Raw genomic sequence first — 16,229 nt, forward strand, 5'->3', positions numbered from 1 at the left:
GAGAGCTGGTGCCTGGCCAGGGCTGCCTGAATGCATAGCAGGGAGAAATGCACACAGGGAACCAACCTGGAGCAGTTCTGCACCGTGCGCAGTGCTGGCACGCTCTGCTCTGCATGCAGCTGCACCACGCTGCGCTTGCTGCCGGGCTGTGGCTGCAGGGCTGTGCAGCTCCACGAGCAGGGAATGCTGACAGCCACAGGCAGAGCCCACACTGCATTACTTCCATGCCCCAGCCAGGGATGGTCTCCCTGCCCAGCCAGAACCTCCCCAGCTGCACCGTAGGCAGCACTGTGTGCCAGCCCTGGCTCTCCCTGCAGCTCCCTGCACTGCACTCTGGCAGGCGCAATCCAGAAGCACGTTCTCTTCTGTCAAGCAGCCCTGTTCTCATTCCAGAAAAGTGAGCAGCACCTCCAACAGCCTCTGCTTCCCCAAATAAAGTATCTGTCAGACCATCAGCCGGACTGAAATCCTTCCTGCAGTCAGAGCTGTGCAGAGCAGGGAAATGCTGCACCACTGCTGCCTGCTGTGCCAGCAGCTCTGAGCCAAGGCAGCACTGGGCCACTCTGGCCCCGTTCACATGAACCAGCACAGCACCATGCAGTGAGCTCTCCTCCACACCCTTTTATTGTTTAATTCTCATCTTAGGGGCTTACAAACACTGAAATGACTTTGTATGGTATCAGGGCTGCAAGCTCTTACCCCGTTTGCTCCTTCTAGGTATAAACCTGACCCAGACTATGGCTCATCCCCACTCCCTGCCCTCACCCACCAGCAGAGCTGGCCCTGCACACCAGAACCTGCACAGCTTACACTGCCCTTCACTTAAGCCTCACTTCCAAGAGGGGCACAAGAGTGGAAGGAGGAGCACAGCGCCGAGTATGGGAAGCCTTCACCAGGGCAGAGGACGCAGTGGGGACACGGTGCTCCCCACACCTCCAGCACTGGTGCTGACGGAGCTGCAGACTCTCAGCCTAACAGCAAAGCACTCGCTTCCAGGGGCAGGGATCACGGAGGGACCCGGCCCAGCTGCAGCACACAGGAGCCTCGGGGTTCTCCCAGCAGCATGGCTACTTGGTGCTGGGGAACACAGCCCCTGAGCCCAGCCCCGGGGCTGCAGGGAGGGCAGCTGACAGTGCAGCCCCGTGGCAACGCAGCCTGGAGCACCCAGCAAGCAGCTGGGGGGCTTCTCTGCAACAAAGAGCTGTAGTGATCTGCATGCAGCACTCTGCCCTAAAGATCCTGCAAGCTTGCAGCCCCAGTGCCAAAGGAGGATGCTTGCTGGGAGGGGAAGGGCTCTGCCTACCACAGTGGTCCCACAGCTCCAGGCCCTCCCCTGCTCTGTTCCAGCTTGGAAAGAGGCAGAAAGATCTATACAGTATAATATATATTTCACTATGAAATAGCAATTTCATCCCCTGCCTTCTACTTGGTGCATCCTGGATCAGGTACTTTTTACACCCCCCTCCTCCGAAGGGCTGGGGCCGACTCTCACCTGGGGCAGATGCCCTGCCTGGATTCCCTAGCGAGGCAGGACGCAGCCATGCAGCTCCACTCCTCCCAGGGTGCTCACTGCTCACTCAGTCAGTGCACCTCACTCACACTGCTTTCAGCAGCTGTGGCGTGGAAGCAGCAACTGAACCCCTCCCCATCACATCCAAGCAAACCATCCAGAGGCGAGGGAAGTGGCAGGGACAGTGTGACATGCTCACAGACCGGTGACATGGAAGCCCTCAGCCCGGTGCCCGCTGGCAGCCCGGCCTCCCAGGAGCGCTCACAGGCTCCAGCCCACAGGGTGAGTCAGGGCTCCAGCCCGTCCAGGGTGAAGTCTGCAAAATCTTGGTCAGTTTGTGGAATAAGGAGTCTTTTGCAGGGGGTGGGTCACTGACCAAGAGCCATCATCACTGGAATCAGTGCAGAGCCAGATGGTTCAGGAGATGAAAGGAAGAACGATCCCTAAGGAAAGACAAAGAGGGAAGCTGTCTTAGAGAAAACAGTTGTTAATGGGTCTCAAAGTGTACTGGGTCTCAAAGTTCCACAGACTTTAGTCAGATCTGTGCACACTGGCTCTCGGTTCCTGAGCTTGGACATTGTGTCAGTGAAGTGGAGGCTCAGTTACTCCACCCATCAAAGCCGATCTAACGGCTGGGAAAAAGGCCAGAGGCAGCAGGGACAGTTTTAATCTGCTCTAAAGCTCCGAGCCCACATAAACAAGAGGAGAGTTCAAACTCCCTTCATATGAAACCAGCAGGTTGGCAGCTGGAGGCCAGGGCACGGCGATGCTTCACACACGGGCGCAGCAGGGAGGTGGGCAGGCAGCTCCAGCACACTCCCAGCTCCCCAGACAGGGCCAGAAGGGAGCCTGCGCTCAGGCACCAACCTTTGTGCTGCGTGCATCCGCTGAGGTCACATCGTGCGGCTGTACTCGATGCCACTCTTGGCAGAAATGCCAGACCATGGCAGAAGGCTGCAGAGAAGGCTCTGGGCTTGTCTGTATATCCTCTGGGGGATGGAACACGGGCTCAGGCTGGCCAGCGTGGATCCAATGTGCTGCAGGTAGTCAGTGGCCATCTGTTAAGGACAGCGACGGTGATACTCTGACTTCAGAGCTGACCTGACGTTCTCAATGGACTGCTACCTGCCACAGAGACCCTCTGACACAGCGAGGGCTGCTCTGCTCAGCTCATTAGACAGACCAGCTCCTCGCACTGCACGACTGCTCCTTTCTGTCACAAGCAGGTACACCTGGCACCGTAAGACGAGACGATTTGGAAATAGAATAGCAGCACCAGTAAAGTTGAAAAAGACCTGTAAGATCATCTAGGCCAACCATCAGCTACTGTTACAACTCCAGCTCAGCTACAACCTGGGTGGGAAATAGCCCACCAAAGCAGCTGCTAGCTTCCAGCACTCCACAGCAACTTCCTGCAGGGGCTGAAATACACTAACCTGCCTGGAGAGATCTGGAATAATTAGTTATATCTGAGAGAGATCAAGTCTCTTTACCAGGACCCAATAAATTCCCAAATTCAGTTTGAGAGCAGCCTGCTGAGACCTCAGCCAGGCCAGGGTCACAGGATGCCCAGTGGCAGGAAGCAATACCAAGTGCTTTTCTGCCACAGTGCCAGTCAAATCTGCACCATGCAAGGCAAAGCGTGCCTGGTATGCTGGTTTAACATGAGCATCCACAGAAACTGGCCTCAGCTTCAAATTCAATTTGCCATCCTTCACTGTTCCCAGTAGAGCTGGGGAAGTCTGGGCACAAGTGGGTCTGAACCTGTCTAACAGTGCCTTCCTTCTGGCTGCAGGGAGATCAGTCCAACTAAGCTCCCATCTGAGCAGACATCAGTCCCCACACACAGGCAGGTCACACTCGGCTGGCTTGCCATCTTTAGGCCCAGCCATGGCTGATGCCTGCTCCGTGTGCCTCGCTGGACACCAGGCTGAACCCAAAGGATATAAGATCGTCCAGGGCGGGTGCCCACCGTTGATGTACAGGACATAGGTAAAGCCATCTTTGAGGACCCCTCTTATGGAATAGTAATAGGGCAGGTAGTGGTGCTGTTTAAAGTCTCTGTTCTCATAGAAGTTTATTGCTGTGTTGTTAGTGGTGAGGACGTGCAGGTAGATGGCTTTGCAGTGATCCTGGGCAGTCGTTGATATATGGTCTTTTAAACTTTCAAGCAGGAGCGAACCTGTTGAAAGAAAGAAGAGCAGAATCAGGCAGTGCAGCTGCGTCCCTCAGGGCCAGCACAGCTCTGCAGAGCTCCTGGCTGAGATCTCTGGCAGCCAGCAGCCAAGCAGCAACTGCTGCACACGTGTAGGAGATCAGATCCCCCCGCTCCCCAGGGCGCCATGAGGACATTCAACAGGGCAGCACTGCAGGGTTTTAATGGAAACCTCGTCTCACCTCTGAGCCTGGTTTCACAGAACAGAGTGATAAAGACAAACCCTTCTGGCTCAGTGACCACAAAGGAACTCTGCCAGCAGCACCCATCCTCACCACACAGCACCCAGCTTTGCATAAGGCCACTGAGTCACCTGCAGCGGTATCGCTTCCATCTGCTCACTGATTTTATAGGCATTTAAAAGAGCAGAGACAACAGGATTTGACAAGCAGATCATTGCACCGAGTACATGAAATTTAAAGAAAAGAGCTGGTAGGATTTAAGCTCCCTTCTTAGGAGAAGAGCCAGTCGTTGTCTCACTCAGCCTGTATCTGCTCAGCCACGAGGAAAGGAGAGCAGCAGGGAAACCAGAGAAGGGCACAGAGGACACAGAGCCCCAGCAGACGGGACCTGGAGGCTCATCCAAGCCACCTCAGCGTGGGAAGGAGCCAGCAGAAGCTGCAGGACTAACTCCATCCAGCACTAACAACAGCCTGAAGGCTAATCCAAGCACTGAGATGAAACGTGCTCTTTCCCAATCCTCAGGGCACAGCTGGGTTTCTGCAGGGCCCGCAGGATTTCACAGCAGAAGCCAGCAGCACCGACACTACGGCTACTTCAGACTCAGCAGGAATTTGTTATCAGCCAAGCACAAAAAGACACAGAAACCTCAATGGGAGAGCAGTTTAATTTTGTTATCAGATATGCCACTCACAGCTCACGGTAAGGCAAGTGCATTCTGGTTTGAGAAGAGCAGAGAACCAGAAACGAAAAGCTTCTAATGCCTGCCAGCAGAAATCACAGCTCCAGTGCTTTTAAAATGTACTCGCAGGGAAAAACCTCCTACATGTAAGACTGCAGCTTCAAACACGAGTAGAAAAACTTTTGGAAAGCTCTCAGAAAAAGCAGCAGCAGCTCCTTAAGGTTCTTGTGCTGCAGGTGCAGTGCAAAGGTTTGGACACGCTGCCTGGATTTAATGGAATGCTGATGCTGTAAGGAGGAAAGTCCAGCAACATGGAGCTGAAAAGAATGGTGATTTGGAAACTGAAGGGGCCCTCAAACAGCCCCAGTTTTACAGAATGCCCCTTTACTGACTTATCTGAGCACTGCTCTGTGTGAGCACTTTTTCTTTGCACAGATAATCTATCTAAAGTAGCATTTCAACTTAAGGTTTAATTACAGCCCTCCCACTGAGGTCTTTACACATCCTACCAACTTTTACCTTCCTAAAGGAAGGGGGAAGGGAGATACAGCCCATAGCTGTACCCACTGAAGAGGCTCCAGATATGCAACAGTGAGTCATGCTGCCAAACCTGACCTCCTTCCTTTGGCAGATCAAAGATGCAGATCATGCTTGAAATTGCACCAGAAGGGCACTTAGTGATGACAACTTCCTGCTCCAAATAGAGACGAGCCCTTCTGGCTGCAGGATTCCCAATTGGCTGCAAAACTGCTGTGTGTTGCAGCAGGGATTCAGAGCTCACATGGACGTGACAGGTTAAATCAGGTCTGAGTTACACTCCTCTTCCAGTTTCCTTCAGCTCTCTCTAAACACTTCTGTTGGTTTAAGCTGTAAGTTTAAAGCCACACAAGCAGCACAAAGTGGATGTGAGAGCATCTCTGCAAGTGCTGGATCACAGAGAAGGTTTTCTCAAAAGGAAACTGGAGTGAAGTGGTGCAGCTTTATGACCCGTGCCCACAGATGCCCACAGAATTGTCATTTAGCAACTCACCAATCCCGTGTTTCCTGAACTCCTTCACCACACCAAGACTCAGTATGTAAGCAACTTGAGTGTCCAAAGGAAAATTGGAAGCTAGGATGTCTCCATCCTGAGTAGAGATAGGACAAGGTATTTAGTCAGGTACCTGGCAAGGCAGAGGAGAAAGCAAGAATCTTGTACCAGAACACATGAAAACAAAGCAGGAATCTTCACTGAGCAGTGGAGAAAGATGAAAGGAGTGCTGTCCTCTGGGTGAACTCCCACTTTTGCTTGGCCCTTCCAGCCACAGAAGGCAAACCACAATGTTTCTTTACTATATACATGGTTTGCAGGCCTAAGGACACAATGTATCTGCACTCTTTACCAAGGAGGATTCACACCGCCAAAGCCCAGTCACACACCAGGGCCTGGATCAGACCAGCTTAGCAGCAACGGACTTGATTGCCTGCTCAGGGCTTCGTATCAGCTGGAGAGGACAAGGAACATGCTCTATAGGCCCAGCTGTCTGGGACAGAGTCTGGATAAGCCCTGGCTTTCAGTGTTTAGAACAAGAGCCTTTTGTTAACTGCTGAAGACTCCGTTTGACTTCGACCAACTCTAGGGTGAAGTCAGCTAGAGTGAAGAGCCCAGTGCCACTTCGAGCACCTGGCTCCTGCAGGAGTTACTGACTGCTCCACACCATCACAGTGCTGATGGCCTTTAAGCCCACCACGTTTCCACCACTTTGTTTTTAATCTGCTTTCCTACGTTGCCCTCCCTACACTACCCTGGGGTCTCCTGTCTCACCCTCTTCAGCAGCCACCTCTCCTTCCCCTTTCTGAGCACACTGTGCTTCTCTCCAGGCCTCTGAGCTCTGTCACCCTGAGGCCTGACCTTCCTGCAGCTTGGTCGCCTCTGCTTTGTGCTCAAGAAGTGACTGTGAAATGAAGGACACGAGGTTGTTCAGGAAGGCAGCTCGCAGCAGTGACTCACCTGGCACAGCTAAGGAAGTGCACTGCTTGTGTAAGAGAGGAGTAGTTTTGCTGTCCTTTGGCTGCACGAACTTCTCAGGCACACTGAGAACAGCCAGGCAACAGAGCTGAAGGGGTTTGGAGACCACAGCAGCATTACCTGATTTCTCTTTGCAGCTTCCTGACTGCAAAGAGCGAGTTTGCTATCAGAGCACAGCTGCCCAACCCCAGCAGGAAGGGACTTTCTGTGACAGACCACATGTCCAAACACACCCCACCCCTCAGGCTCCTTAGCTGGAAAGCAGCACATTCCTGGCTCTTCACAATCAGTTCAGGACAGCTTCTGAGTGCAGTTGGGAAAGAGCCCCCAAGCAGCTCCATCCCAGCTCACCACAGCAAGGGGAGTTTGAGAGCATCTCAAACTGAAGCACAGGTTTCCTACCTCTTTATGCACCTTTGTTCTGCTCTTGATCTCTGCCACTATCATTCCCACGATGGAGCCTCTGTACGTGGCTGCGAGGGAAAAGAACTTCTTGTTGGAGGTGATATCTCGGTACCATGAGTCAGGGTACCTGGAAGGAAGAAAAAAGATATTATTTTGTGCCAATGTGCATCAAAATACCACGTGAGCAGCCTCCAGGTGCCCTCCCTGCTCCATGCCACCACAGGGAAGCCAGCATACACTTATTTAGGTTCAAGAGAATTCAGCACGCCTCCTACCTTAAGCAGAGATACAAATTCTAAACTCCACAAATGCTTTTGCTGGTTTGTTGCTCGTGATCTTAATTACAGCCTGCTAACATCCTCTATAAACCCTCTCAAAGGGAAAAAAAGATTAAAAGTTTTTAAAACCTGAAGCTGTAGTTTCAGACAGAAAGTTTCAGACAGTCCTGTGCTCGTGCAGACACAAGCATTTAGCACGTGGGGAACTGAGCTGGTGCTCAAAGCAGAGCTACAGAAAAGACTAATAAAAAGCTTTTATGCTAAGAGAGTGGAGAAGCAGAAATATTTTCAATGAAAAAAAAACCAAACCCAACACAAAACTGTGAGGCCTCAGACAAGAGTTCTGCACAAGTTTCCTCTACCCAGAGGTTTGGCCTCAACAAAAGCCCATTGCAGAGGGTGCCCATCGCCCTCTCTTCCTCATCTCCTACAGTGTTTTGCAGGAAGCACCACTGATTGCAAAGCCCATCCTTCTGCCAATAACCACGCATGCACGGCCTTCCAGCTGAACCAGGACTCGTGGCAGCAGGCCACCATCACCACCGGGGTGCACAGGAGCTTCAGCACTGCTGCCTGCTCAGCCCAGGGCTGCAGCTCAGAGCACAGGCTCCTGCTTGGTGCCACCACCCATATCCACACAGCAACGTACTCTATTGGGAACCAGTCACCACAGAGCTGCTTCACTGCATCTATGTCATCGTGGCACAGCAGACGCAGGTTCACGTCGGTGAGCGCGGTCGGAGGCACCTCCTCTGTCATTCACACCTGCAAGACAAGAAAGCACATCAGGAAGGATGGAACACAGGCAGGTGTCTGTGCCAGGGCAGCTCTTGGTGTGCAGGGAGTTGTTCTTCCAGCTGAGTGCACCCTCAGTCAGTTTGCACCAAGCTGGGAAGAGCACTGATGTAGCTGGGGGGGTTTGAAATGCTTGAAGAGAAAAGCTGCAAACTGCAGCACTTGGGCACTGCCTGCTGCTGAAGGGGCTGCTCAGCTCTCCAGCACCCTTGCTTTTAAATTCAGAGACTTGAGATGAGCAGATTTCAGCACAGGGGGCTGCAGACGCCGTTTGAGCAGTGTAAGAATTCCATCATAAAACACAGCAAAAAGGCACACAGGGTCCACACAGCAACGACCTGAGCCTGATCTGCTCTGACACACACACAACCACGCACCACCAATTCTCCTGCAGTGCCTTTCCCTGCTGTTCCCCCAGCCACAGCAGGTCCAGCCCCAGCTCCACGCTCCCAGGCCGGTGAGCCAGCTTCCTTTGCTCACCTGCTCCTCTCTGAAGAAGCACCCAGGAAGAACTGTAGCTATTTCACCGGACCGTGGCTGCACACTTACCAAGCTGCTTTCACAATCACTCCAAATGTTAGTTTCAAAACAACAAGCACCTAAAAAAAACCCACACAATATCTGTAGTCTCACTGGTTTTAAAACTACTTTGACAGCTAAGACAGGTGTGACATTTTGGGGGGTCCAAATCTGGGCCTGCCAGCCCTGCAGTGACAGCCCAACGCACCGCAACTTCACCCTTGAGCTCGGCTCTGCAGCAGCATTGCTCTTCTTACCACAGATCTTCTCACTCTTGAGAAGTTTTGATGACCCTGTAAGTCAATGCCTCTTCTCAGTCAACCACTATCAAATCCTCTCAGTGTCAGTAAATTAGGGATGAAAGAAAGAGTTGGGACACAGTCAGGTTTTGGGGCACCCCGGAGCACTCAGCCAGCAGCATGGGGGCCGTCCTGTGAGGATCAGTTCATGTTTAGCAATCATTACACTCTCTAAGAGCCAGGCAAGCACTATGTGTTACCTGGTAGGTCTATCACTACGAAATCAGGGAGAACGGAGGGCAACTGCAGTTTGCAGCAGCACTTGATGAAAATTCTTCCCCCAGATTTGCAGGGAGAAGTGAAGTGACAAGACAAACCACGCTCAAGTGGCAGTGATGGAGTGGCACCACTTAGACTAACGGCAGAGGAACTCCAAATCCTCACACATAAGCTGATTATCAGCTGTGACAGCGCTCTGCAATTATTTTTCTTTGCCTCACTGCTTGCAGAAGCACCAACTGGCTGCAATCGCTGCCTCAGCCCCAGGCTCTCTGGGCTGCAGCTGGGTGCAAGCCGGGCACTGTGGCAACATGTGAAGCTTGGTTTGGCCTGCACACAGCCCTCAAGAAGCTGGAAAAGGCTGCATGGGTACCTGCAGGAAAGAAGAACACCTGCTTAACAATTAAAAACTGAAATATTCATGAACTACTGCCAACAGGGGAAAAATACGCAGGCCAGATCACACACAGAGACAGCTAATAAGAAGGACACGTCCAGAAAATGGTTTCTGAGGAAGTAACAACCTGTGCCAAAACCCACAGCCGGCCTACACCAGACACAGGAGCACTACTGCACATGCAGGACAGGGTCAGTGACCAGCACAGGGCATTAACACCATGCAAAATCTGCTGGGCACCAAGCAGGTGTCCTCCCACGGCTTGGCTTTTGGATGCAGCTGGGCTCAAATACCTTCAGTTCCAGCACCTTGATAACTTTGTTTTGCCAGAAACAGACCAAGGGAACAATGAAGCACCAGGAGACAAGCATGCAGGTGCCCAGCCTGAGGAAGCCACTCCATAGGCAGCCATAGCAGGCTTCTTCAACCAGGACAAACTAAATTCCACTTCCATCTCCCATAGCTTGCTAAGGTCCTTCCCAAAAGCCCAACCCCACCACGCAGGGATGGGAGGGTTAAAGTGGAAAACAGGCAGGAGGCTGGAATGGCACGTGATGCTGTTGGAAAGAGTGCATTAGCTGAATATGGAGCAGATGAGACTGAAACATCCGAGCAATTTGCCAGCACATCCAAAAGCCTGCAGCCCAGAGAGCAGCCTCACGCTGCCCTAACCCACAGAAAAGGGAGGTTATAACCAAGCACCTGACAGTACAAGGCAGAAATTAACTCACACAGTGCACATCAACATACGTCTGCAGTACAGCCATCACAGCTGCTACCAAAGTGAATGCTAAGCCTCTCCTCTGCCCGTTAGGGAGAGCTTGAGATCACAGCAGCACAATTAGAGCAGCAAAACACTTCAGAGAAAATAACATCTCATCTGCATTTGCTGGCCAAGTACTGATGTAAGAGCTGACAGGACCCTGTGCCAAGGGAAGCTCTGCTTTGTGCATCACTTTCACAGTCAGCTTGGTTGGTTGTTGGGTTGGTTTGGTGTTTTTTTTCAGAACAACAGATCAGAAGTACAAAGGAAAAAAAGCCAGTTTCAAGTCCATTTCCTACCTAAAAACTGCAGATCTTTAACATTCAAATGAATTTCAAGGAAATGACACGAAAGCATGAAGGCTCTGAGCATCCACAGCCTTGTGCCTCGCTTCACTGAGATAAACTCAGCAAAACATTACATGAAAGCCCCAGGTGGAAGGAAGCAGTTTTGGCTTTCTGTGTATGGGCTGGCTGCAGAGGAACCTGCTGCAAACTAACCCATCATATCTGGCACCCAGGCTGTGCACTGCTGCCACCAGCACCCCCAGCTCCTACTGTGCATGCCTTGCTTGGAGCTCAGCTGAGCCAGCAGCTCAAGGGACACGTTCTTTCCTTGAATGAGGTGATTCACAGCAAAGAAACCTCAGCTCAAACTTCTCTCCGGAGCAGGAAATTCTCCTTCCTTTCTACAGCTTTTGCATATAAGAAATAAGATGAGAAGCTCTCCATAATGTTCTATTCCCAGAGAAATTTAGCTAACCGCCCTGAGCCAACACTCTACATCTAAGATGTTCAAATGCAAGACAAAGCAGACACTCACTAGAATTCAGTGAGAAACTGTGTAAGGGCTTTAGAAAACCCTTCAGGCAATTCTATGCCTTCCACACAGCCTGGCCAAGCAATCCAACAAGGCTTCCCTTTTTTAGGGCTATTAGACATGCCCTAACAATGCTTCTGCTCTGTGCATCCTGCAAACATCAGCTGGATCTGAAGAATGAACAACCTTACAATGCCACTTACCCAAATTCCTGTTTGGATTTCCACTGCCATCCAAAGCAGCTCATCAGATACAAATGCTGTCGACCAGAAATAAAACCACCCAGTTCCCTGGCAGAATAAACCCAAGACAAACTAAGACTGAAGTTAAACAAATACCAACTGGAATCACACATAGATACTCAACAAGGAGTGCACTGGCTCTGCCAGATCACAGCCCTGCTTCAGAGACCAACACGTGTGCAGCAGCTGCGCCTCACTTACAGGAGCAGAGCGTGTGCTGGGCACAAGCAGGGCAGCTGGCAGCCTGGAAGACGTGCAGGCACAGCACTGCAGAGCTGGGTTTCCCTGTGGGGCTGCTCCCAACACAGCAACAAATCCCCACGTGGCCACAAGGACAACCCCCAGAGCATCACAAGATGAGATTCCCAGGGGAGAAAGAAAAGTTTTTATTCACATCCGACATTCTGTCCCACTTGCAAATAAAGAGGATGAGACAAAGCCTGCAGGGAAGGTGAAGAGCTGCTCCAAACACAGGGCAGCAGCACAGCAGTCTCTCCCAGCCCCGGGCTCTGCTGCTGGCTGTGAGCACTGCAGGACTGCACAGCTCTGTGCCTCCACCTCACAGCACCCAGTGCTGGGGATCAGATTCACATGAAACCTTTTGATGTGAAACAGCCAAAGGCCTTATTCCAACCAAGGAGTAAAGAGTTCCGTTCTGCATTTCACTTTAAGCACTTTTTTAGGTTACTGGTCTCGCAGGGAATGTCCCACACAGATACCCCTGTTACTGTGCTCCTTTTATTTAATACAATAAAACTGCAACTGGATTTGAAAAGGTGCTGAGCTCCTGCCTTCCCAGGTCACCTCACTGAATGGTGGGCCAGGGCCCTCCTCCAGGCTCACCCCATGCTGCTCAGCCAGACCTGCCTCAGCACCTACACTCTGCAGACATCACTAGGAAACTGGCACCTTGTTCCTGGCTCTGCACTTTGCTTTCCCCGTGTCCAGGCTGCAGTTCACTCGCCAAGGGACTGAAGTCCAAAAGCCAAACTCTTGGAATTGCAGCAGTTCTGCCAGGGAGGATCACAGTGTGAAACAGATCCCAAAAGGATACTCAGCAAGAAGACCAAATCAGCTGTACCTGTGGAACAAACAGCAGTTATATCTGAGATCAGAACACTCACTGTCAGAGAAATCCATCCACACGTGCATCCCTGTCCTCTGCTCACTCACACTCATGCTAACCTGGCAACCACGAGAGGCTCTCAGGGCTGTTCTTTCCCCCTACAGCTCTGGATGCATCACAGGAGCCGTGATTTCACGCAGGCTGTTGCCACACAAAGCATCCCCAGAGCACACTGCAGAATGCTCAGCTTCCTCCTGCCACTCCTCTGGGTGAGTAAGAATTGCTAAGAGGGTTCTGTTGTTAAAGCTCCTCTTGTCGAGACACAGAAGAGAAAATCTGCCTTGTGACAGCAGCACTGCAGGAGCTGAAGGCTGAGGGTCCAGCAGAGGCACGTTCAGCAGCAGAAGGTGACGGAGGAAGGCAGCACCACGTGAGCACTGAGCACGGCAGGCATCCAGCACGGCTGCTCCTCCCAGAACCAGGAACCCCGGGCAGCTCATCTGCATGCAGGCCCGCTGCCATCCCAGAATTAGAACAAACAGCTGCACACAAGATGCATGCAGTGACTCAAAGAGACAGAAATCAGCACAGTGCAAAGGCTGGGAGAGGGAATTCCAAGCCCATCTCCATCACGAGGCGCTGTCCTCGTTACCGAGCTGTCTCAACTCAGGCACAGCACGTGCTCCATCACAAAGGCACCAGCAGCAACCTCCAGAGGCTACTGAAAACAACTGACAATATATTCCCTTCCCCAGCTGGCAGAAGGCTCCCAGGCTCGCTGCTCTCCGAGATCTGTACTCATAATGTGCACCAATGAGGCTGCTTTCCTCTTCCTTTCTCAGTGGCGTTTTCCAGCATGAGGCGCCCACACTTGGTTCAGCACACCACTGGCTCTGCTGCAAGCTTGTAGCATTCAAAATAGATTCTGGCACCCACAGCAAGAAGTTTAAACCAAGGAATTCCAAACTGACTTACAAACTAACGTTGGGAAACCAACCAGCTGCAGCTGCCGCCTTCCTGCTAGGAGAGGGGGAAGCAGAGCAAGGCGTAAAGCTCTGGGTCTTTTTGCAGTGCCCCACACTGAAGACATGAGTGTTTAAAGAGGAGCGCTGAGAGAAGGCGGAGCTCTCGCTGAACAGCCTGTCACTCAGCACAGGGAACAAAGCAGGAATGTGGCTGCACTGCCTGCCACAGCTGAGTCAGCTCCTGGTGGGTACGAGGCACCTCCAGTGTCAGCTTGTGAATGGAGATATTGCACACACTGGTTATAGAATGCTAGGAGAGAGCCATCAGCTTCACTCCCAAAACGCACCACAAGCATCCCATAAAGGCTTTTAAAGAGGAAAAAAGTCACAGAGGTGAAAGGGAGAGTCTCTGGCAGACTAAATGGAATAAATTACAGGAAATAAAATCCAGCATGAGCTCTTAAGGGAAAGGCACCCAGGTGTAATCTGTTCAGCAGATCCATGACAACTGGAGGGAAGAACAGATTAAACAATACACACTAAAGTTTGCCTACAGAACTGTGGGATAAAGCACAGATTTTCAGGGTAGCAAAATCCAAAGCTGTTCACAGTCATAGAACACGTTCACAGCCAAAAGACCAACACACAAAACACCAACACACTGGAAGGCAGTGCCTGCATGTCAGTAGACAAATAAGGAATGCCAGCTAGAAACAGGCAAAGGCTGCCAATTCGCATTAACCACGAGGGAAAAATCCATGCTTGCACTGTTCCCTGAGAACATCAGTTGGCTGCTCAGCAGCAAACCAGGATTCTGACAGTCGTCAGGGTAAGCAGAGATGAGCAAGATAAACACAACACGCATCGTGTCTGAGCCAGCAAGTCCTCTGTGTGCTACAAACTTTTAGTGCATCTGACAGTGAAGGTCAGACATTGAGGTACATTCCCGCAGTTCTCAACAGCTCACCCACGTGCCTGGCACAAACTGCCAGTGTGAAGGTGCTGAAGCAGCACAAAGCAAAACACAGCAGAGCAGACTGATCAGCTCGGCAGCAGAATGAAACACTTGAACACGTGGCAACTGCAATCATTTGAGGGCTCAGATGTGCTGGACACAGCAAACCCCAATGCTAAGCCAGCATCCAAATGATTTCACCCACACTTCAATTTCACCTGCATTGCCCAGAGACACCTCACTATCAAAGGGCCTTGGGGTATCTGTGCAGCTAGCAGCTGTCCTGCAAAGCAGAGCAGCAGCTGGACAAGCAAGTGCTTTGTCACCAGTAGTGCTGGTCACAGCAGCACTGACAGCATGCAGAGAGCAGCAATGCCTTCAACATTTGGGTCTGGCAGGCAGAAATGGAGAATTTACTTCAGCCACAAGGATAGCACATGTATCAGGCCCCACTGTACAGGGCAGGACGGGCACTGAAGAACCAGGCAGCCAAGTGCTTCTCCCAACATCAACTACACCTGTGCCACTGCCAGGGGCAGGAAATGCTGCTGACATCTTTGGGACAGCGTTTAAGGCTCAGCTTAATCAGCTGCAATTAAAAACCTCATGACACATCCTGCAAATCCACACAACTGCTTGCCTGCTTACACAGTACATCAAGGTATTGCATGCTTTGTGCTGAAGGCACAGGCACATTCAGACAGGCACAACGCTTGCACAGGGCAGGGCACAGAGGCTGAGCTGTCTCAGTGCAATCTGTTAAATGGCAGCAGGGTGGTATACGAGCTGCCAGGTAGCAGGACATGGTGCTGCTGGGATCCCCAGTGCCCACCCAAGCAAAGCCCTGCTGTGAAGGATGGAGCTGCAAGGCCCTGGTTATGCTGCAGAGCTGCATGCTGGTGGCTGAGCCCCCTAAGGTGAGCCTAGAGCTAGTCCAGCAAGGGAACAGGCTGTAAGCACAGCCACAGAACCACCTGACCTCAGCTGAACCAGGAAACGCCTTTCTTTAGTAGTACTTCCATGCCCAGCTACAGAGCACAGCAGCAGCTCTTTTGGCCAGAGTTCACCTTTTACCTTTAAAAGCTCAAACGACACAACTCCATAGGCATAACTGCAGCAGTTCAGAGAATGGTTGGGTTGGAAGGGACCTCACAGCCCCCAGCTCCAGCCCTGTCACAGGCTGGCTGCCCACACTAGCTCAAGCTGCCCAGGATGCCCCTCCACGGATGGGGCACCCCCAGCACTGGGCAGCACCTCAGCTCCCTCAGAGTGAAGGGTTTCCTCCTCACATCTCACCCGAATCTCCTCTCGCTCAGTTTAAAGCCGTTCCCCTCTGTCCTATAGCTATATGCCCGCGCAAAACTGCTCCCTCTCCCACTTCTAAGCTCCCTTTAGGCACAGGAAGGCTACGCTGAGGTCTCACCAGAGCCTTCTCCAGGCTGAACAACTGCAGCTCCCTCAGCCCTTCCCGAGCCGCTCACACCACAGGGCTCCAGTTAACCGAGAGCTCCGGCCTGCTCCTTCCACCGGAACGGGCCCGCAGCAGCAATACCCCCAGCTCACCTGGAAGGGGCGGCGGTGCCGGGCAGTGCCGGCGGGCGCCGGGCGCGCAGCAGACGGGGCGGTGCGGGCGCTCAGCGCATGCCGTAGCGGCGAGGCCAGGCGAGGAGCCGGAGCCACGGCGGACACCGGCGGGCGAGCGGGCGGGCGAGCCCTTCCTTCCTGCCTTAGGCACCGCGCAACAACGCGACTCCCCATTGGCTGCTTGTCTCACGTGACCAGCAAATGTGACGCATGCGCAAATCGGGAGAGCGAGTTGAGGCCACGCCCCCTTCCGGGCAGCCGGCAGCGGCTGCTCCGCCCCGTCCCCCAGTGCCGGCCCATCGCATCGCACCTCCTAATCGCTACCGAA

At 52.4% G+C, this 16,229-nt stretch overlaps 1 protein-coding gene across 2 annotated transcripts; it reads right to left on the reverse strand.

Moving 5' to 3' along the window:
* Nucleotides 1-606: 606 nt before the first annotated feature.
* Nucleotides 607-16,044, reverse strand: NAA60 (N-alpha-acetyltransferase 60, NatF catalytic subunit). Of its 2 annotated transcripts, none has more exons than XM_048961384.1 (6): nucleotides 15,881-16,044; nucleotides 7,928-8,043; nucleotides 6,998-7,127; nucleotides 5,618-5,714; nucleotides 2,378-3,692; nucleotides 607-1,953 (listed from the first exon to the last, which is right to left on the reverse strand). In XM_048961384.1, exons 2-5 carry the CDS (start codon nucleotides 8,035-8,037, stop codon nucleotides 3,343-3,345), a joined length of 687 nt encoding a protein of 228 aa, XP_048817341.1. In that variant the 5' UTR covers nucleotides 8,038-8,043; nucleotides 15,881-16,044; the 3' UTR covers nucleotides 607-1,953; nucleotides 2,378-3,342. The 2 variants fall into 2 exon arrangements, with proteins under 2 accessions (XP_048817341.1, XP_048817342.1); XM_048961385.1 differs by lacking the exon at nucleotides 15,881-16,044 and adding an exon at nucleotides 12,517-12,799.
* Between the last annotated feature and the right edge of the window lie 185 nt (nucleotides 16,045-16,229).

Source organism: Lagopus muta, chromosome 15 (genome assembly GCF_023343835.1).
Source record: "Lagopus muta isolate bLagMut1 chromosome 15, bLagMut1 primary, whole genome shotgun sequence".
NCBI lineage: Eukaryota > Metazoa > Chordata > Aves > Galliformes > Phasianidae > Lagopus > Lagopus muta.